Source organism: Somniosus microcephalus, chromosome 11 (assembly GCF_052327205.1).
Source record: "Somniosus microcephalus isolate GS21.2 chromosome 11, FLI_Smic_1.0, whole genome shotgun sequence".
Classification (NCBI taxonomy): Eukaryota; Metazoa; Chordata; class Chondrichthyes; order Squaliformes; family Somniosidae; genus Somniosus; species Somniosus microcephalus.
Window position 1 is genome coordinate 56,370,223 of NC_140997.1, and position 18,353 is coordinate 56,388,575.

An 18,353-nucleotide genomic window follows, 5' to 3' on the forward strand; every position below is an offset into this window, starting at 1 on the left:
TTGTCTTCACCGCCTGGGCGCTAATCTGCCAGAGCCAATCACTTGCCCTTCATAAAACTTGCCTGATATGACGTTGATTTCAATGGAATCGGGTGGGTCCTACAACAGGTAGCCTCTCCACCTCATCAGATTACCACCCAGACGGGGAAGATGGAAATCTACCCCAACAGATCTTTGTCTCCTGATGCAACCTGTCAAGTCACACTTTTTTCCCCCCTAATAACAGTACCTATTTTTTTGGTGGGGGTGGAAAATGTGAAACTTTATTTTGTGGCTCTCTCTATTAAAGGAACCCTGGGCAATTTTCCCGTCCTTAACCCAGGGGACATCCCTACTACACCAGCTGAGATTGGCTAATTCAATACAGTACAGTGGTCATACATGAGAACGTCCTGTTCTCTCTGGTTCAGCTACAAGATAAACCTGTTGACCCATCATGGGATCCTGGATTAATTGATATTTTTCATGAAAAGGAGACTGAGAGAATTAAAGTAGTAATGGAAACAATTGATTGTTCAAATCTATGATTTTGAGTGTTACAAGTGAGGAGATTTAATAAAGATGAGATTCATATTCTTGAATCAGGAATGACACCCATTAAGTCACCACTTCAGACTCTGAGCCTGTCAATTTAGGCAGTAAATGGTGTCCCAAATGAACATTATTCTGATTTTTATATTAAACTTGTGATTTTGACTTGGAGGTCAAATATTGATCTTTTGAAATTACAAAATTGATTTGATGAGGCGATTGTTTGTATGTTGTTCACCCAGTATACTTTGACAGTCATGTCTTTTCAACTGTTGACAAGTTAGCTTGCTGATACTGTTGTGCTTGGTGACTCTGCCAAGGCCATCAACACTCCTTGTTCAGGTGTCAGCCGTGGCTCAGTTGGTAACTCTCGCCTCTGAGTTAGGTTGTAGGATTGGATTCCCACTACAGAGAGACTTGAGTACAAAATCCAGGCTGACACTCCAGTGCAGCATTGTTGGAGGTGCCATCTTTCAGATAAGACATTAAACTGAGGTTCCGTCTGCCCCCTCAGATGGACGTAAAAGATCCATTTCCAAGAACAGTGGAGTTATCACTGGTGCCCTGGCCAATATTTATCCCTCAACCAACGCCACTAATACCACTACCTGGTCATTATCGCATTGCTCTATGTGGGAGCTTGCTGTGCGCAAATTGCTTTGGGATGTCCTCGGGTCGTGAAAGGCACCTTTCCTCTTTAATCAAGTTGGGATATTAGAAATGATAACCAATCTGAATACAAACTGTATTTGTTTCTATTATCTTGTACAATTGCAGCTTTGCATGCAGCAAAAGTGGACACATCATCGAAATCGATTATAAAAATGTTGTGGTTAAGAATGCACGTCGCTTGTTCCCCTCACAGCAAAAGCACTCACACCGACGGGAAACCGTGGGATTCAATTCAGGTAAGAGGCTACATTTCTGTGCAAGGTTAATAACTTATCTTGTAGATTTGTGTGTAGAAAGTACAATTAAATGAAACTTGCAAAAGAAAAGTGAAATGATTGGAAAATTAGTTCATTGTGGTAGCATAGCTGTTATTTCAACTGAAATTATTTGATGCTTCCACAATGTATAATTCAAAGTCTATTCTACTAAAGGACTAAAATGTGTTTTGCTGGTTCATTACATGGAGTGATGAGACAGCGGTTTGATTTCTCCCCCCCTCTACTTGAGGAGAGATGGTGTTTCCTACTATTAAAAGGACTGAATTATGATGATGGGCTGAAAAAAACTTAAATTCTTCCGTTCAAAAGGAGGTGAATGTAAGGGAAACTCAAAGCCACTAAGCAGGATAGAAGAAATGAATCTGGAGCACAATCTTAATGTATGAAAGAAAGTCTTGCATTCATATAGCGTCTTTCAGGACGTCCCAAAGCGCTTTACAGTCAATGAAGTACTTTAGAAGTCTAGTCATTGTTGCAGTGTAGGAAACGCAACAGCCGATTTGCGCACAGCAAGCTCCCACAAACAGCAGTGTGACAATGACCAGATTTTTTTTTAGTAATGTTGAATGAAGGATAAATATTGGCCAGGACACCGAGGATAACTCCCCTGCTCGTCTTCGAAATAGTGCCATGGGATCTTTTACATTCACCTGAGAGAGCAGACGGGGCCTCGGGTTAATGTCTCATCCGAAAGACAGCACCCCCGACAGTGCAGCACTCCCTCAGTAGCGCACTGGAGTGTCAGCCTGGATTTTTGTGCTCGTCTCGAGTGGGATTTGAACCTACAACCTTCTGACTCCGAGGCGAGAATGCTACCAACTGACCCACAGCTGACACTTTACTGACATGACAAGGCGATATAGGAATAAACTGGTCAGCCAGATTTTTGACACGCACAAACCCATCATCATTTCTCCAAATGAAGTCACTGAGAAACCTACACACAACGCAGTTTCCCTTTTGACTTGGTAAAAGACTGATGTCAGGAAGCACTTCACCCAGAGTGATCAGTACCAGATGGGGTAGTGGATGCAAAAACCTTTGAATAGTTCAAGATGCAATTGGATTCTGTGATGGGGACACCATGAATTTGTATCATAGCATGAACTACACAGGTCAAATGGTCTCCTTCATTTGTACTTACCTTTTGAATGTGTGTTCAGCCTGTTGAAGATAACCGAAAACAGGGAGGGTTAATCATTGAAATGCATCTTGAAATCGAGCAGGTGGTGCTCTGCTGCATTACAAAGTGCTTTAAGTGGGATGGGCCATTGTTGCACTGAGAGAATCATCGAGGTTATATTAGTGTATCACAGATATGATGTATAATTTAAAATAAAACCTCAGACTTTGAGTGTAAAGCTTTAGAAAGTAAGTTAAAATCGAATGGTCTGAAAAGTGGAATGGAAATGTTTATCCGTGTTACATGTCAGTACACAAGATCTAATGAGTTTTCTGTTTGTCTAGGATCTGTTATGTGACTATCCGCCATTGTAAAAAAAATGCACCCTTCAGAAATATTTCCGATACAATGTACATTTATTTATGAATTCCTCATTTAATTATTTGGTTGTGTGATTCATTTTCTAAATAGTACTCTATAAATAGTTGGTCCTCTCGGTAGTCTCGGCCCCTGGTTATGACCTCACAGAAGTGGGGCTTTCCACAAATTATGGCATTTTGTTTCTTTGCTGCCTAAATATACATTGTAGCAACATGCAGGCACTAGCCCTGATGGTGCAAGAGATGTTAGGAAGCATACATGTGATTTTAAGAATGTCTTGATCTGTCTCCGGGTTTGCAGTTGTAACTCAAATGTGTTTGTTGTATGATCATCTTTCAGACACCGAGAATTAGTATGCAAAATAATCTTTTTTTAATTGCAGGTGCCGGTATTGCCATCAATAGTATCAGTGTTTCTGCTGCTTTCTGTGCCACGGGATCTGATGATGGTTATTTGCGTCTCTGGCCCCTGGATTTTTCCACTGTCTTTCTTGAAGCAGGTGACTGTATTGATATCTATCTCTACTTCATCTCGTAGGTTTGTTGTGGTTTTGTGTAAGTTATTATAAATACACATTGGGCTAGAAATTCAGTGGGCCTTGCGCCCACTTAGCGCCTAAAGAGGTCTTCTGCGCCGGCGGGGTTGGTAGCGCGGAAATTGAGTGCAGCGTTAATGGCGGCGGTAGCCGTTAGCGCTGCGCCGGCACCGATGACGTCATCGGTGTGCACGGTGCCCCGGTAACGCCCCGAGACCGCGCCGATCCCCATATTTAGCTGCGGCCGCCTCCTCCGAAGCAGCCGCAAACAGCGACCAGAAAGCGGGGCCGTCCTGCAGCCTTAGTGGGGCGCTTTAAAGCGGAAGGTGCGGCCGGCCGCTTTTGCGGCGGCCGCCTGCCCGCACCTCCTTCCCCGGCCTCCTCCACCCGCCCCCCCCCCGCGGCATTGCCGGCTGCTTTCCGTGAGCCCGGCACTTATCCGTTGTGCCGGGCTCTTTTGCCGGCACTCGCGATCGGGGCTCCGGCTGTTGCAGGCACCTCCCCCTTAAGAGAGGGAGGAAGGCCTGCAGTACCGCAGCCTGCCGCTCCGCTGCGGGTGGCGCTGCGGCAACTAGCGCGCCGATATTCAGTTGCAGCGCCCCAAGTGGAGGCGGGCACACCCTGGTATAGCTCCCGCTTCCGAATTGGGGCGCAGAAGACGAATATCTGGCGAGCGCTAATGCCTCCCCGCCCAGCGCTAACTTTTGGGCGCGAGCGAGCTGGCCGCCCCAAAGTGAATTTCTAGGCCATTGATTTGTAAAATTTAGTCTTTCCTCTCTTGCCCTCCCCTTCCTGTGCATCGTTCCCAGAATCAGAGCAGGCAGGCAACTTGCTTCTAGGTCTCTGCCTGGCCATTTGTGAGCCAAAGTTTAGATTGCACAATGCAAGCTACCCTGTATAGCTCCTTCCACCTTGGTGAAGGGAATGTCTATATAATTGATGAGAAAACTCTGATATGGGACAACAGCTGTTGGAAGGCATTACCTAGAGGCTGAGCATGAGAACACACTTGCCTTTCTGCAACCAACTCATGAGCCATGAATACATGCAAGCAGCAGAAAGGCTGGAACTCTGCACCTCCTGGAACCATAGTTGAATGGGGTTTGGTGAGTGTCCGTGATGTGATCAGCAAGATGGTGGCAATGCTCCCGCACATCTCATGTTGAATTGTGTTGCTTAATTTGCCATTCATAAGCAGTTCCCAAGACTTGCTGTTCATCTAGGAAGGGTTAAAATTCACAATTGTCAGTTGTCTAATGACCAAGTAGTGACTATCCTCCTTGGCAAGGGAGAAATAACGGTTCTCGGCTCCAAGGTGACTTGGCTGGTGTTAGAAGTTCAGAATGACTACTTAAATACATACTTTGGTTCTGTCTTCACAAAGGAGGACACAAATAACCTCCCAGAGATGCCGGGGAACATAGGGTCTAATGAGAGGGAGGAACTGAATGAAATCAGTATTGTTAGGGAAATTGACGGGATTGAAGGCCGATAAATCCCCAGGCCCTGATAATCTACATCTTAGGGTACTTAAGGAAGAGGCCCTAGAAATAGTAGATGCATTGCTGGTCATCTTCCAAAATTCTATAGACTCTGGCACAGTTCCCATGGATTGGAGGGTAGCTAATGTAACCCCACTATTTAAAAAAGGTGGCAGAGAGAAAACGGGGAATTACAGCCTGACATCGGTAATGGGGAAAGTGCTAGAGTCCATTGTAAAAGATGTAATTGCAGAGCACTTGGAAAACAGTAACGGGATCGGACAAAGTCACCATGGATTTACAAAATGTAAATCGTGCTTGACTAATCTACTGGAATTTTTTGAGGATGTAACTGGTAGAATAGATAAGGGAGAACCAGTGGATGTGGTGTATTTGGACTTTCAGAAGGCTTTTGATAAGGTCCCGCATAAGAGATTGGCGTGCAAAGTTAAAGCACGTAGGATTGGGGGTAAGGTACTAACTTGGATAGAGAACTGGTTGGCAGACAGGAAGCAAAGAGTTGGAATAAACGGGTCTTTTTCCGAGTGGCAGGCAGTGACTAGTGGGGTACTGCAGGGATCAGTGCTAGGACCCCAGCTATTCACAATATATATTCATGATCTAGACGAGGGAACTAGATGTAATATCTCCAAGTTTGCAGACGACACAAAGCTGGGTGGGTGGGTGTGTGTGCTGTGAGGAGGATGCAGAGAAACTCCAGTATGATTTAGACAGGTTGGGTGATTGGGCAGATGCAGTATAATGTGGATAAATGCGAGGTTATCCACTTTGGTGGCAAAAACAGGAAGGCAGATTATTATCTGAACGGCAATAGATTGGGAGAAGGGGAAGTGCAACGAGACCTGGGTGTCCTTCTGCACCAGTCGCTGAAGGTAAGCATGCAGGTGCAGCAGGCGGTTAAGAAAGCAAATGGTATGTTCGCCTTCGTAGCGAGAGGATTCGAGTACAGGAGCAAGGATGTCTTGCTGCAGTTTTACAGGACCTTGGTGAGACCACACCTTGAGTATTGTGTGCAGTTTTGGTCGCTTTATCTGAGGAAGGATGTTCTTGCCATGGAGGGAGCGCAGCGAAGATTCACCAGACTAATACCTGGGATGGCAGGAATGAGGTATGAGGAGAGATTGGGTCGATTGGGCTTATATTTGCTGGAGTTTAGAAGAATGAGAGGGGATCTCATTGAAACTTATAAAATTCTAACAGGACTAGACAGACTAGATGCAGGAAGGATGTTCCCGATGGCGGGGGAGTCCAGAACCAGGGGTCACAGTCTAAGGATAAGGGGTAAGCCATTTAGGACAGAGATGAGGAGGAATTTCTTCACCCAGAGAGTGGTGAACCTGTGGAATTCTCTACCACAGAAGGCAGTTGAGGCCAATTCATTAAATATATTCAAGAAGGAGTTAGATATATTTCTTAAGGCTAAAGGGATCAAGGGATAAGGAGAGAAAGCAGGGACAGGGTACTGAATTTGGATGATCAGCCATGATCTCATTAAATGGCGGAGCAGGATCGAAGGGCCGAATGGCCTACTCCTGCTCCTATCTTCTATGTTTCTATGACTTGGCAATCAAATACCTGAATCAGGTAGCTCTGCACATTTCAGGGCCTGTTGAAGTACACTAATGGAACATGGAGCAGTAGATCTGTCACTTGCGGGTGGGGGTGTTGGAATTCTTCCCACTCAGCTCCAGATAATCCTATGAGCCAGTGTCCGAACAGGTAGCCTGGTCCTAGCTGGGAAATCAGTGGGAAGGTTACAGTGCTACGTACTGGTAAGCTGTGCGGTTTTGGCTGGCTAACCTCAATAAGACCCCTGCGCACACTTGGGGGTCTCTAAATCTTGGGTCTGCCAATCTGTACCTATGTTCTCTTGACCTTGGGTAAGTGGGAAGTGTTCCTTACAGAGAGAGAGTGTGCACTCTATCAGGCAAACATAAACTCTACAGGTGTAGATTTCTCATTAACTTGTTTCATGCTTCTGCTCAGGTCAGACACCCACCTGACCAAAAAGGAAGCAGGTATGAGAATTGGCTTCTTGACAATGTTCTGGACAATGATGGTAAAATGCCTCTTCTACTCTCTCTCATAAACAAAGCACTACTGTACATTTTTTTTAAAGTATGTTTTGAAATTGCTGCATGGCATAAATTAGTAAATAAATGGGTGACTGTGCAGAATTACTAACTCCTGCATCTATCTGTAGAACACGAAGGTGGTGTCAGCTTCGTAAGCATCGACCCTAATGGACTGAAAGTGCTAGCAGCAACCACTACAGGTAACCTAGGATACCTGGATATACCCAGCAGGGGCTATACCACATTAATGAGGTCACATACAAACAGAATTCTGGCTTTCTCAGTGGATGGAATAAGGAGACATCTTGTTACTGTATCTGAAGACTGCACCATCCGTGTGTGGGACCTAGATTCTATGCAACAGGTATGTATGCCTGGGTTAGAGGGTGAAAGATTTTTGAGTGTCTGTCTTTGTGTGTGTATTTGGAGAATCCCCAATTGAAAAAATACCAGCCTTTTCTAAAATAACTGATTATTGTTTTCACTTGTCATAACTGGTCTTTTCCGTTTTTGAATCTAATAAAAACATAAAATGGAACTTTAGCCTAAATCTTGGTTGTAATTCCCTTACATAGGTGCATCGTCAGAAAAATAGTATAATTGCTGTTGTATATTGCTCTGTGAGAAGTGTGTTTCTCTTTCTCCTGGAATAGCAGAAACTTGTTATATACCTCAATTTCTTTTCCCCTCCTACTCCAAAAAAAAAAAAATCTATTCTCAACCCCTTCCAAAAAAAAGGATTGTACTCTTCAGTGATTTCATGTTGCTCTAGATCTTTATATTTCTGATTTGTATAGAATGGGTTAAGAGGGAAATGATTTGCTTAAATTCAAAGGAATGTGTTGATTTACAAGTCATGTTAATCGAGTTGTCTTGTAACTGAATATATGTTTTTATGACCAACAGTTATATGACTTTGTGAGTGCTGAAGAGACTCCGTGTGCTGTGACGTTTCACCCTACACAGCAGATTTTTGCTTGTGGATTCAGCAGTGGAGTAGTAAGAATTTTTAATGTGGGGAATTCCAGTCTCCTGGCTGAACAGCGGTGAGTGCTCAATTCTATAGCAGTACTTTTTAGATTACGAGCATTTTTTATTTCAAAACTTATTTTGTACGATCCAGTAAAAAAACTATTTTGCAAACTTTGCTGTGGAGTGAATGAATGAGGTTTCAGTCCCAGGTTTTGCTGACATTTTGTGTGTGGTCTCCAGGCAGCACAGAGGACAGGTGATTGGACTTATTTTTTCCCCCAATGGAGAGTATATGTACAGTGCTGGGTCTATGGGTTCGTTGGCTTTGTACGATGCCACTGAGGAGGATCACCATGTTGTCAGGATGCTGGGTAAGTTGTACAGTTTAGCCCAGCTGTTTAAACCGCTGAAGCACTCGCAGCACATTCCTGTGGCCATTGTCTAAATCTCAGAGTTAACTGATATTTGATGTGGAATGCTTGCGAGGGGAGGGGAGAGGAGAGGTTTGGAGGGAAGTCCAGGAAAGGTTTGAATTGATATGGGCCTCACAAATAACTGAGTGCAGTGTTATCTGAGGCCGAAATGGCTGCCACCCCATAATTGCAGCCGTGTTTTTCTTTTATCATTGGGCTTTAAATTTACTTAACCATAGTTCGGGGAGCAGGAATTAATGGGATGAAGACTGAAGGAAGTTCATATTTTCAAACCAGACAAGAGAGCAACCTTTCTTCTAGCGCTTTGAGCATAAAGCATTGCATCATTACCTACATTACAACAGTGACTACACTTCAAAAATACTTCATTGGCTGTAAAGCACTTTGGGACATCCTGAGGTTTTCAAGAGCGCTATATAAATGCAAGTTCTTTCTTTTATTGCCTGGGTGCACTGTTGCCCCTGGAGTCTCAAGGATCTATCCTTGGCCCCCTCCTATTTCTCATTTACATGCTGCTCCGCAGCGACATCATTCGAAAACACATCAGGTTCCACATGTCGGCTGATGACACCAAGCTCTAACTCACCGTCGCCTCTCTCGACCTTTCCACTGTCTCTGATTTGTCACACTGCTTGTCCTAAACCCAGTCCTGGATGAGCAGAAATTTGCTCCAACTAAATATTGCGAAAACTGAAGCCATTGTCTTCGGTCCCACCACAAATTCCGCTCCCTAGCCACCAACTCCATCCCTCTCTCTGGTCTGTCTGTCTCACTGTCTGAGGTTGAACCAGACCATTCACAACTTTGGCATCCTATTTGAGATGAGCTTCCAACCACATATTTGCTCCATTACCAAGACCGCCTACTTCCACCTCCGTAACATCGCCCGTCTCCACCCCTGCCTCAGCTCATTTGCTGAAACCCTCATCCATGCCTTTGTTACCTCTAGACTTGACAATTCCAATGCTCTCCTGGCCAGCCTCTCATCTTCCACCCTCCGGAAACTTTAACTCATCCAAAGCTCTGCTGCCCGTATCCTAACTTGCACCAAGTCCACCGTTGGCAGCTAAGCTCTGGAATTCCCTCCCTAAACCTCACCACCTCTCTCTCCTTTTTAAGGCGCTTCTGAAAACCTACTTCTTTGACCAAGCTTTAGGTCATCTATCCTAGCAGCTCCTTATGTGGTTTGGTGTCAAATTTTGTTTGATAATGCTCCTGTGAAGTGTCTTGGGACATTTTACTACATTAAAGACGCTATATAATGCAAGTTGTTGTTGGAGCGCATAGAGAAAATTGGACAGGAAAGATCACATCTCTAATAGAAGTTCTCAATTTTCTGTCCATTTAATTAATTGGACAAAAAAAATCAGGAGTTGGGTCCTCCCTGCCAGATTTTCTTTTGTGTGTTCTTTCCAGACAATGCTTTACACCCAAGTGCTGAAGAGAAATTTTCCCTAATGCATTCATATAGAGAAAAGAGGAAGATTGTTTCCTGACCTCACTGGGCAATGAAAGCTGTATGTGTCAAACGATGCTTTAATCATTATCGGAAATGTATTGGTTACTATGAGTACACTGTTCTTCCAGGTAATGTTGTGGCAAGAGGCAGTTATCATGGTCCAGATGCACTAACCGTGAGCAGCGATAGCCGTTACTTGGCTTTTGTGGGCCCATCTGAATACATTGTCACTGTGATGGATGCTCGCTCACTAGATGAGGTAATCTGCTATAGTTCACCAGAGCAATTTTCTCCTCCTAACAAACACATTAAGGGTCTGCTAAATGAATTTCTTCTTTGAGGGGAAGACTTGTGTTTTATGTGTTCTATTGTGCTACAAGTCATTTGTAGCTAAGAGAATGGGTAGGAAGTCTTGTCCCCTGGTTTCTGCCAATGTCATTCTGGCCTCTAGGTAAACAAAAGCAGTCTGCTTGATATAACTCCATAAATGTTCTCCTTGTGGGAAACCGTTTAGTGTCGTCTTGATGCTTCTAAGTAGCAGCAAGGCTAAGAACATAAATTCAGCTTGTGAGGGATCAAGGTTGTGAAAACCTGTGTGACCATTCCATGCACGGCATGTTTTTTTTGTTCCAGGCTGTGGGTGATGCTGGCAAGGCTACATTTATTGCCCATTCCTAGTTGTCCTGAGAAAATGGTGATGGTCCTTCTCCTTGAACTACTGGAGTCCTTGTGGTGATGGAGCTACCATAATAGTGTTAAATAAGGAATTCCAACAAATTAACCCAACAACGGTGCAGGAACAGCGATATATGTCCAAGTTACGATGTTGCGTAACTTAGGGGAACTTAGAAGTGGTGGTGTTCCCACAGCAATGCTATCTTGCCCTTCTCAGTGGTCACGGTCACGGAGGAGGGAGGTGCTGTCAAAGTAAACTTGCCGAGTTGCTGCAATGCATCCTGTAGATAGTACATACTGTAGCCATAGTGCGTCTCTGATGGAGAGGGTGGGTATTGACTTCAGTGGCAGGAGCAGTGATCAAATGAACTACTCCATCCTGGATGATGTCAAGCATCTTGTGTGTTGTTGCGGCTGCACTCATTCAGGCGAGTGGTGAATACTCCATCACACTCCTGACTTGAGCCTTGTAGGTGGCGGACAGGCTTTGAGAAATCAGGAGGTGACCCACTTGTGCCAGAGTACCCAGCCTCTTCCCTGCTCTTGTAGCTACATTGTTGATATGGCTGAACAATTTCAACTTCTGGTCAGTAGTGAACCCCTACCACCCCCCCCCCCCCCCCCCCACCCCCGAACCTTCCAGGATATTAATAAATCCCCAACCATGCGGAATGGTGGTCCCATTGAAGGTCAAGGTGAGATGATTGGACTTTCTCTTGGAGATGGTCAACATCTGGCACTTATGTGGCATGAATGTTACCTACCACTTGTCAGCCCAAGTTGGATATTATCTAGGCCCTGGTGTAGGTTGGCATGGGCTGCTTCATTATCTGAGGAGTTGTAAATGGATCTAAACACTGTGGAATCATCAGCGGGCAGTCCCACTCCAGACCTTATGACTGAGGGATGATCGTTGAAGCAGCTGAAGATGGTTGGGCTGAGTAAGCTTCCCTGATAAACTCATGCAGTCATGTCCTAGGGCTATGTTGGCTGGCCTCCAAAATCATCATCCTTTACGTCAGGTATGACTCCAGTCACTGGCGCATTTCCTCGGAGTGCTGCTTTTAAATAGAGGACAGCTACTTTCTTGTGGCATTCAGCTCTTGCATCCATGCCTGGATCAAGGCTGTGATGAGGTCTGGAGCCAAGTGATTGTCAGAATCCAGTCTGAGTATCGGTGAGCAGGTTATTGTTGAGTAGGTGTTGCATGATGGCACTACTGATGATTGGAAAGAGGCTTATGGGGCAGTAATTGGCAGGTTAGATCTATCCTTACTTGGCAAATCTTCCACATTGTTGGGTAGATGCCTGTATCGTAGCTGTACTGGAACAGCTTGGCTAGTGGAGCAGCTATCTGTGGTGCACAGGTCTTCATTACTACAGCTACAATATTGTCCGGACCATCGCCTACACTGTGTCCAGTGCACTCGGCCTCTTAATGTCATGTGGAGTGAACTGAATTGGCCGGACACGGGCATCAGTGATGGTTGGGACCTCAGCTGGCGCCAAAGTAGGATTGGCCACTTGGCTAAAGACACTGCAACACTTCAACCTTGTCTCTTGCATTCGCGTGCTGGGCACCACCATGGTCGAGGATGGAGATGTTCATGGAGCCCCACCTTTTGTTAGTTGTTTGATTGTCTACCACCATTCTCAACTAGATGTGGTAGGGTTACAGAGCTTTGCTGTGATCCATTGTTTGTGGGACTGCATAGCTCGGTCTATAGCCTGCTGCCTTTAGTATTAACATGCAGGTAGCCCTGTGTGGTAGCTTAACTACGTTAATAACTCGCTCTCAGGTATGCCTGTTGATGCTCCTGACACGTCCTTCTACATTGTGCTGGAGTTGTTCTCCTGGCTTGATGGTGATCAAGGACTGAGGGATGTGTTGGGCCTTGAGATTACAGATTGTAGTTATATATAATTCTGCTGGCGATGGCCCACCATGCCTCATGGATGCCCAATTTTGGGTTGCTAGATCTGTCCTTAGACTGTCCATTTAGCACAATGGTAGTACCAAACTACACGGTGGAGGATGTCCTCACTGAGAAAAGCAGCTTCTGTCCACATCTGCATCATACATTAAAGAAAACATGATACAATCAGTGATAATAAAAATAATTGACGCCTTTGAATGTGTGCGTGATTCAGGTTTCATTGGTAACCTGAAACCTTTCTACTTTAGAGCAGTAAATGAGCCTTGCCGCAGGTTGGTGGGTATTTTCTGGATGGCACTCACTCCCAAGGTGTACAACTACAATATAGGCTTATCTGTACCAGTCACATTGTACTAGCTGCAAGAGTTTGTTTTCATCTATATCTTTTTTGTTGTAGATAATGCTTGTAGATGTCAGTATTCTGGACCTGGAGACGACCACCCTTGACACGGCTCTCAAAGTCTGCTATCCTTCTGCTGCAATCAGCCAGCTGCTAGTGACTACATCCTCTAATAAGATACTGTGGCTGAATGCAAGGACTGGGAGATTGATTCGAGAGGTACATATCTGATGATGAGAGCATTTCTTAATAAAACATATAAAATTAGGTGGTACTCGGGCCAATTACAATTGTAGCACTGCATTAAGTGAATACTGCAGTCTACAACACGACAAAGACCTTATCGTCAAATATATTTGTTTGAAAAATACAGTCCGATATTTAAAATTGTTAAAGATTTGTTTATACTGTAGCTCCCTGGTGGCGCAGCTGGTTCAGAGAGTGAGTAATTGCGCCTCACAGACCAGGACGATTCTGGATTCAGTCCCTGAACTGTGCTAAGTTAGCTGATCTCAGCCAGGATAGTGGTTCAGCTGCTGCAATTGGCAGCCGTGGCAGTTTAGATTTATTTTAAATTAAAAAGTTGGGTTTTGATTTTGCGAAGTTGGCAATTTAAATGTTTCTTCATAACATGTAACAGTTTGTTGATCAAAGCCTGTACTACTACGATTTAATTCAGACAGCTCACCCTCTTTGGTCAATGCCAACACCTAGTTTGACCATCTGTGGAAATGGGAAGAGGCATTTGATATTGGGTGAATTATTACAAGCTCTAAACCAGAGCCTGAGTGGAGTATAGTAGAGCTGCCTATTCTCTTGGAGGAGTTTTACTAAAAATATGCACTTTGCTTTGTAGTAATTGGACTGAATTGTTCCAATAGGTTTGTAGCATACACAAGACGGTCTCCTCATCTTTAGCTATAAGTGAGGACATTCGGTACCTACTGACCACTGGGGAGAAGGTCATTAAAATCTGGGATTATCATATGAAACAGGACATTAATTTCCAGGTATGGAATTCCAGTGTTGATATTTTTTGAACAAGTTAGAATTCAGTAGCAACACACAAGTGAAATCTGGATTCAGATTAACATCTCATATTCATATTGATATTAAAAGAGAGGGGAAAAAATGAAGATGGAAAAGTTGTTTTAAAAATTCAGTTTCTCCCATTTTCCACATGCAATCTCCTGCCTTATGTCATCCAAAGCTAAGAGTCCTGCTTTTGGGCATTTATCGTTGCTACTTTGTGAGTCATTAAGAGCTTTGCTGGAGTGATTTGGGGCGACCTCTAATTTTTAACCGTCTCTGTGGCTCTACTCTGTGCCTGTATCACAACTGACATTGTCAGCTTACTGTTAGGACTTGGGGATGCAGTTCTGCAGTCGCCCCTCTCGTACACCATGTTGGAGTTCCATTGTGCCTCACCACAGTAGGGTTCTGGGAATACTTTAAAGGGAGGGGGAGCACTGAACACAGTTGAGTTCCTGGATGGATTTGTTGTGTCCAGGCAAACAGAGTTATTGTTTTGAGATCAATTTTAATAGTATTTATACATTTATAGCATTCTTATGTCTGTCAATGCATCTAACTCTAAATTGAAACAAATTATTCTAACCTTGTATTCTGCCCTTGCAGCACATTCCTATGCAGAGCTAGACAGGTAGCTAACAACTTGATATCTTCCCATAAAAATCACAAGGCTTGACTTTTCTTGTAAACTTTACTGAAAGATTCTTATTGTGAAACTGAAATACAATACAGAAGTGGAAGCATACATTAGTCCACAAACACATAACTGTTATGCATACACAAATTTAGGTAAGCATGAGCAACACAGTACTTTTGGCATGTAACTTACCAAAACACGTGAAAACACAGCTTACTGTGAATATACATTTAGCAAACTGAAAGGCATTCACTTTAAATTAGCCCTGTACATAGTGCATCAAAATACAGCTACAAGCTAACGAGCTAGATACAGAGAGCGAGCAATTCACGGCTAGCTATGTAGGTTTGCTTACAGAGAGAGGTTACAAAACTAAACATTTTCTGCGAAATATAGTGTACACTAATCATCTATAACATTCTCAAGTACTTACAGACAAATAGTGTCCAAGGCCGAAACGTAACAGGAAAATAACTTCCAACACCATGTGTCGAGCTGCATGTCTTGTGATATACAGCAATTTACTTTACAGCACTTTACTGCACTTGCTAGGTACCAAATATCCACTAGGTGGCGGCACACAATGGGAATCGACCCAAATTAATTAAACCCCTGAATTAACTTGAAAACTAACATAAATTCCTAAAGGAAGGCAGCACACCTTGTGTAAATCATTGGTGTGGCCACATTTGGAATACTGTGTGCTGTTTTGGGCCCTTCAATAGACATTGAGGCATTGGAGAGGGTTCAGAGGTTAACAACAATGATGATAGCAGGACTTGGGGCTCTAACTTATGAGAGAGATTTGCAGAGCTGAACTTATTTTCATTAGAGAAAAGACAATTGTGAGGAAACAATCCATGAATGGATAGTGTAAGTGAGAGGTTATTTAACTTGGACTGTAAGTGCACAACTAGAGGATGTGAATATAGAAGTAAAGAGCCTCAAAAAGATGAGATTGGAATGATTTATTTTTATTTGTCTTCTCCCCCCACCCCAAAGTGGTGAATATATGGACTAGATTGCCAACTGAATCAGTTGATGCAGTTTCAATTGGACTTTTCAAAATGAAGCTAATTGCATATCTGGTTGGAAACTGGATTGAAGATTATAAGAATTAGTACAGATGGAAATGATTGAATGTTGTGTGGAATGTAATGGTTTCATATTGGCTAAGGCTGTGGAGAGATATACCTGTGATGTAAAGAGGTGGAAATAGAGTCGAACAGATGGAAATTTCAGCATGATCATGAAGAATCTACTGGTGGCCATCGTACAGCCACCAAAGAGAGAAAGATAAATAAAAATTGGTGTGCGAGATAAATGAGGGAAAGTGCTGTGTAGGTGGTGTCTTCAGGTGTAGCAGAAAAAGATGAATAAAACCCAATCTTCTGATATTTTGTGAAATGTGTATCAGTCAATTTGAAGTGAAAAATCAGTAAAATCTGAAAATGGTCCTCGATAGTGCATAAACTACCATGCTATAATTCTAAACCTTGTAACTCACCTATGGTTCTTGGTTCAGTCACTAGTCTATATTAAGTTGACTCATAGCAGCCAAGGCAGTATTGTTGGAATTGCTACTGGATTTAATTTCATTGGGTTAGGATAGTAAAAAAAAATTTTTTCCCAGGGTTCCCATTCCCTGATGTTTGTCCAGTAGCCACTGCTGGAAAGTGTGTGCGAACTTGATGATGGCAGGATTATTTGGTTGTGGTGCTTTGCACAGTTGAATAGTCTACCAACACTCTGTCTCGGCCCATGTGTGAACTGCAGGCACTTGGGCTGATAAGTGGGCTTCCAACATCTGGAACTCTACTACAGCAAGATATCATATCTGACAGTGGGAGATCATGTCTGACCAATTTGATTGAATTTGTCGAGGGGGTGACTAAGAGTGTGGATGAGGGTAGTGCAGTTGATGTAGCCTACATGGACTTCAGTACAGCTTTTGACAAAGTCCCACATGGGAGACTGGTCAAGAAGGTAAGAGCCCATGGTATCCAGGGCAATTTGGCACATTAGATCCAAAATTGGCTTAGTGGCAGGAGGCAGAGGGTGATGGTCAAAGGTTGTTTCTGTGACTAGAAGCCTGTGTCCAGTGGTGTACCACAGGGATCGGTGCTGGGTCCTTTGCTGTTTGTAGTGTACATTAATGATTTAGATATGAATGTAGGAGGTATGATCAGTAAGTTCGCAGATGATACGAAAATTGGTGGAGTGGTAAATAGCGAGGAGGGAAGCCTCAGGCTACAGGACGATTTAGATGGGCAGAACAGTGGCAAATGGAATTTAACCCTGAAAAGTGTGAGGTGATGCATTTTGTGAGGACTAACAAGGCAAGGGAATACACAATGAATGGTAGGACCCTAGGAAGGACAGGATCAGAGGGACCTTGGTGTGCATGTACATAGATCCCTGAAGGCAGCAGGACAGGTAGATAAGGTGGTTAAAAAGGCATATGGGATACTTGCCTTCATTAGCCGAGGCATAGAATATAAGAGCAGGGAGGTTATGATGGAGCTGTACAAAACGCTAGTTAGGGTTAGGGTTGAATAGCTGGAATACTGTGTGCAGTTCTGGTCACCACACTATAGGAGGGATGTGATTGCATTGGAGAGGGTGCAGAGGAGATTCACCAGGATGTTACCTGGGCTGGAGCGCTTCAGCTATGAAGAGAGACTGGACAAGCTGGGGTTGTTTTCCTTAGAGCACAGGAGGCTGAGGGGGAACCTGACTGAGGTGTACAAAATTATGAGGGGCATAGATAGGGTAGATAGAAAGGAACTTTTCCCCTTAGTAGAGGAGTCAATAACCAGGGTGCATAGTTTCAAGGTAAGGAGCAGGAGGTTTAGAGGGGATTTGAGGAAAAACTTTTTCACCCAGAGGGTGGTTGGAATCTGGAACTCACTGCCTGAAAGGGTGGTAGAGGCAGGAACCCTTAGAACATTCAAGAAGCATTTAGATAAGCATTTGAAACACCATAGCATACAAGGCTACGGACCAAGTGCTGGAAAATGGGATTACAATAGATGAGGCTTGATGGCCGGCGCGGACATGATGGGCTGAAGGGCTTCTTTCTGTGCTGTATAACTCTGTGGGCCAGAAATTCGGGTTGGAGGCTTCCCGCGGGCGCAAGCCCCTGACCTGCACTTACATAGCGTGCCTGCCGTTGTGCTGTGGGCCTGCGTGGGATTCCGATCCTGGGCCTCCTCCAGCTGCCGGTGTGCAGTGCTCGCGTATCCCAGGGGCGCAGTTAGTTCGCAGCGTCCCCTGGGATCACGTGGGCCATGGGGAGTCGATCGGAGCAGGGAATCTCCAATCATAGATTTGACAGGAAGACCTGTCAAATCTATGAATAGAGATCAGCCCCAAAACCTAAGTAAAACTTCAAATACATTTAAAAGAAAAAAAAAATCACATTTTTAAAATAACTATAAATTACATAAATTAACTATTAAACAAAAATTTTAATTTTTGAAAAAATTAATTAAAATTTTTAACGGGGCTAAAAATAAACTTGCGTTTCTTCAAAGTATTTTAAAATGATAAACCTGTGGAAAAGATGTTTTAATGTTACTCAATTAACCTCTTACCTTATTAAAAGCAGGCCTTGCACCTGCTTTTTCCACGCGCAGCTGTTCAGGACTTAACCGCACGGAGAAACCTGTGTTTAAAATTAAAAAAAAAAAAAAAAAATCGGAAGTTCCAGGTCTACGCACTGCCTCTCCAGCGCACGCGTTTGACCTCCAAACCCCTTCCTTCAAGGG

The 18,353-nt window shown here is 43.8% G+C and overlaps 1 protein-coding gene across 3 annotated transcripts in view; it reads left to right on the forward strand.

Moving 5' to 3' along the window:
• The window catches only part of wdr90 (WD repeat domain 90), an 88,930-nt gene that overhangs the window by 36,585 nt on the left and 33,992 nt on the right, over positions 1–18,353 (forward strand). For all 3 annotated transcript variants that reach the window (XM_086000738.1, XM_086000737.1, XM_086000736.1), the window contains exons 18-25: positions 1,309–1,439; positions 3,368–3,484; positions 7,226–7,461; positions 8,004–8,143; positions 8,310–8,440; positions 10,091–10,221; positions 12,972–13,133; positions 13,796–13,924. In XM_086000738.1, coding sequence (XP_085856864.1) covers positions 1,309–1,439; positions 3,368–3,484; positions 7,226–7,461; positions 8,004–8,143; positions 8,310–8,440; positions 10,091–10,221; positions 12,972–13,133; positions 13,796–13,924 — 1,177 coding nt within the window. The remainder of the gene's footprint in view (positions 1–1,308; positions 1,440–3,367; positions 3,485–7,225; positions 7,462–8,003; positions 8,144–8,309; positions 8,441–10,090; positions 10,222–12,971; positions 13,134–13,795; positions 13,925–18,353) is intronic.